The sequence below is a fragment of the Ailuropoda melanoleuca genome, chromosome 12 (assembly GCF_002007445.2).
Source record: "Ailuropoda melanoleuca isolate Jingjing chromosome 12, ASM200744v2, whole genome shotgun sequence".
NCBI lineage: Eukaryota > Metazoa > Chordata > Mammalia > Carnivora > Ursidae > Ailuropoda > Ailuropoda melanoleuca.
In genome coordinates this window covers 26,752,162-26,753,049 of record NC_048229.1, presented here as the reverse complement: position 1 = coordinate 26,753,049, position 888 = coordinate 26,752,162, and the positions used below count along the sequence as shown (strand labels likewise).

Genomic DNA, 888 nt, shown 5'->3' with positions numbered 1-888 from the left:
CCCCCCCCAGTCTTCACTGACAAAGGAGCTGATGCCCTAGCCTGGAACAGAACGAACTCTGAAGTCAGTCAAACAAAGCCTGGTTCAGGTCCTGCCATAGCACCCAGACAAGTGTACCCGCTCTCCAAGGCTACTTTTCCTGATTCTGGTCCTTAGTTTCTCCTCCCTCGGGCCTCAGTTTCCCTCTGGAGAGGCGTTCCCCTTCCCCATATCTCCCGATTTCTCCTTACCCCAGGTTTAACTCAGCGGGGGCCACAGCGTCTCCCTTCTAAGCCCGACTTCTCCCCTGCCCTATCCCTTGGCGGACCGGCTGCTTCCCTTGTCCCTCCGCAGGGCCACTCAAGAGGAGCTGCAGCGCCGCCCCTCGCCAGTGGCCGAGACCCCTCCCCTGCAGCGCCGCCCGTCGGTCCGCGCAGTCATCAGCACAGTGGGTGCCGGCCGGGGGCGATCCCAGGCGGAGCCCATCCCTGAGGCAGAAGAGTCGCAAAGACCGGGCCCGGCTGGGACCGCAGGCAGCGCTGACCCCGCCTCCCCGGATATGGGCCCCCGCGGTCCGGACCTGGCCAGTCTGCAGGCAGAGCGGGAAGTGGTGAGTGCGAGGGGGCTAGGATCTGGAGGCGGACCCGCTGGGGGGAGTGAGTCCTAGCTCTGGGGCGTGGGGCTTTGTTGGGGGGGGGGGTCAGACTTCTGGGGGTGTGGCCGGCAGTGACTGGAATATGGGGACAGGGCCAGGCAGTGGCCTGGGAGGACATCACGGCCCTCGGCCTGAGGGGTGATGAGCGGCCAGGACCCCACATCCCTGCTTCCCCTGAGTCCCTTGCTCCCCCTGCATTCCCGCAGGACATCCTAAACCACGTGTTCGACGATGTGGAGGATTTCGTGTCGAGG

At 65.0% G+C, this 888-nt stretch overlaps 1 protein-coding gene across 1 annotated transcript in view; it reads left to right on the top strand.

Annotated features, from left to right (window-relative positions):
* The window catches only part of EPS8L1 (EPS8 like 1), a 13,684-nt gene that overhangs the window by 5,190 nt on the left and 7,606 nt on the right, over nucleotides 1-888 (top strand). The window contains exon 8 of the mRNA XM_019807125.2: nucleotides 334-589. Coding sequence (XP_019662684.2) covers nucleotides 334-589 — 256 coding nt within the window. The remainder of the gene's footprint in view (nucleotides 1-333; nucleotides 590-888) is intronic.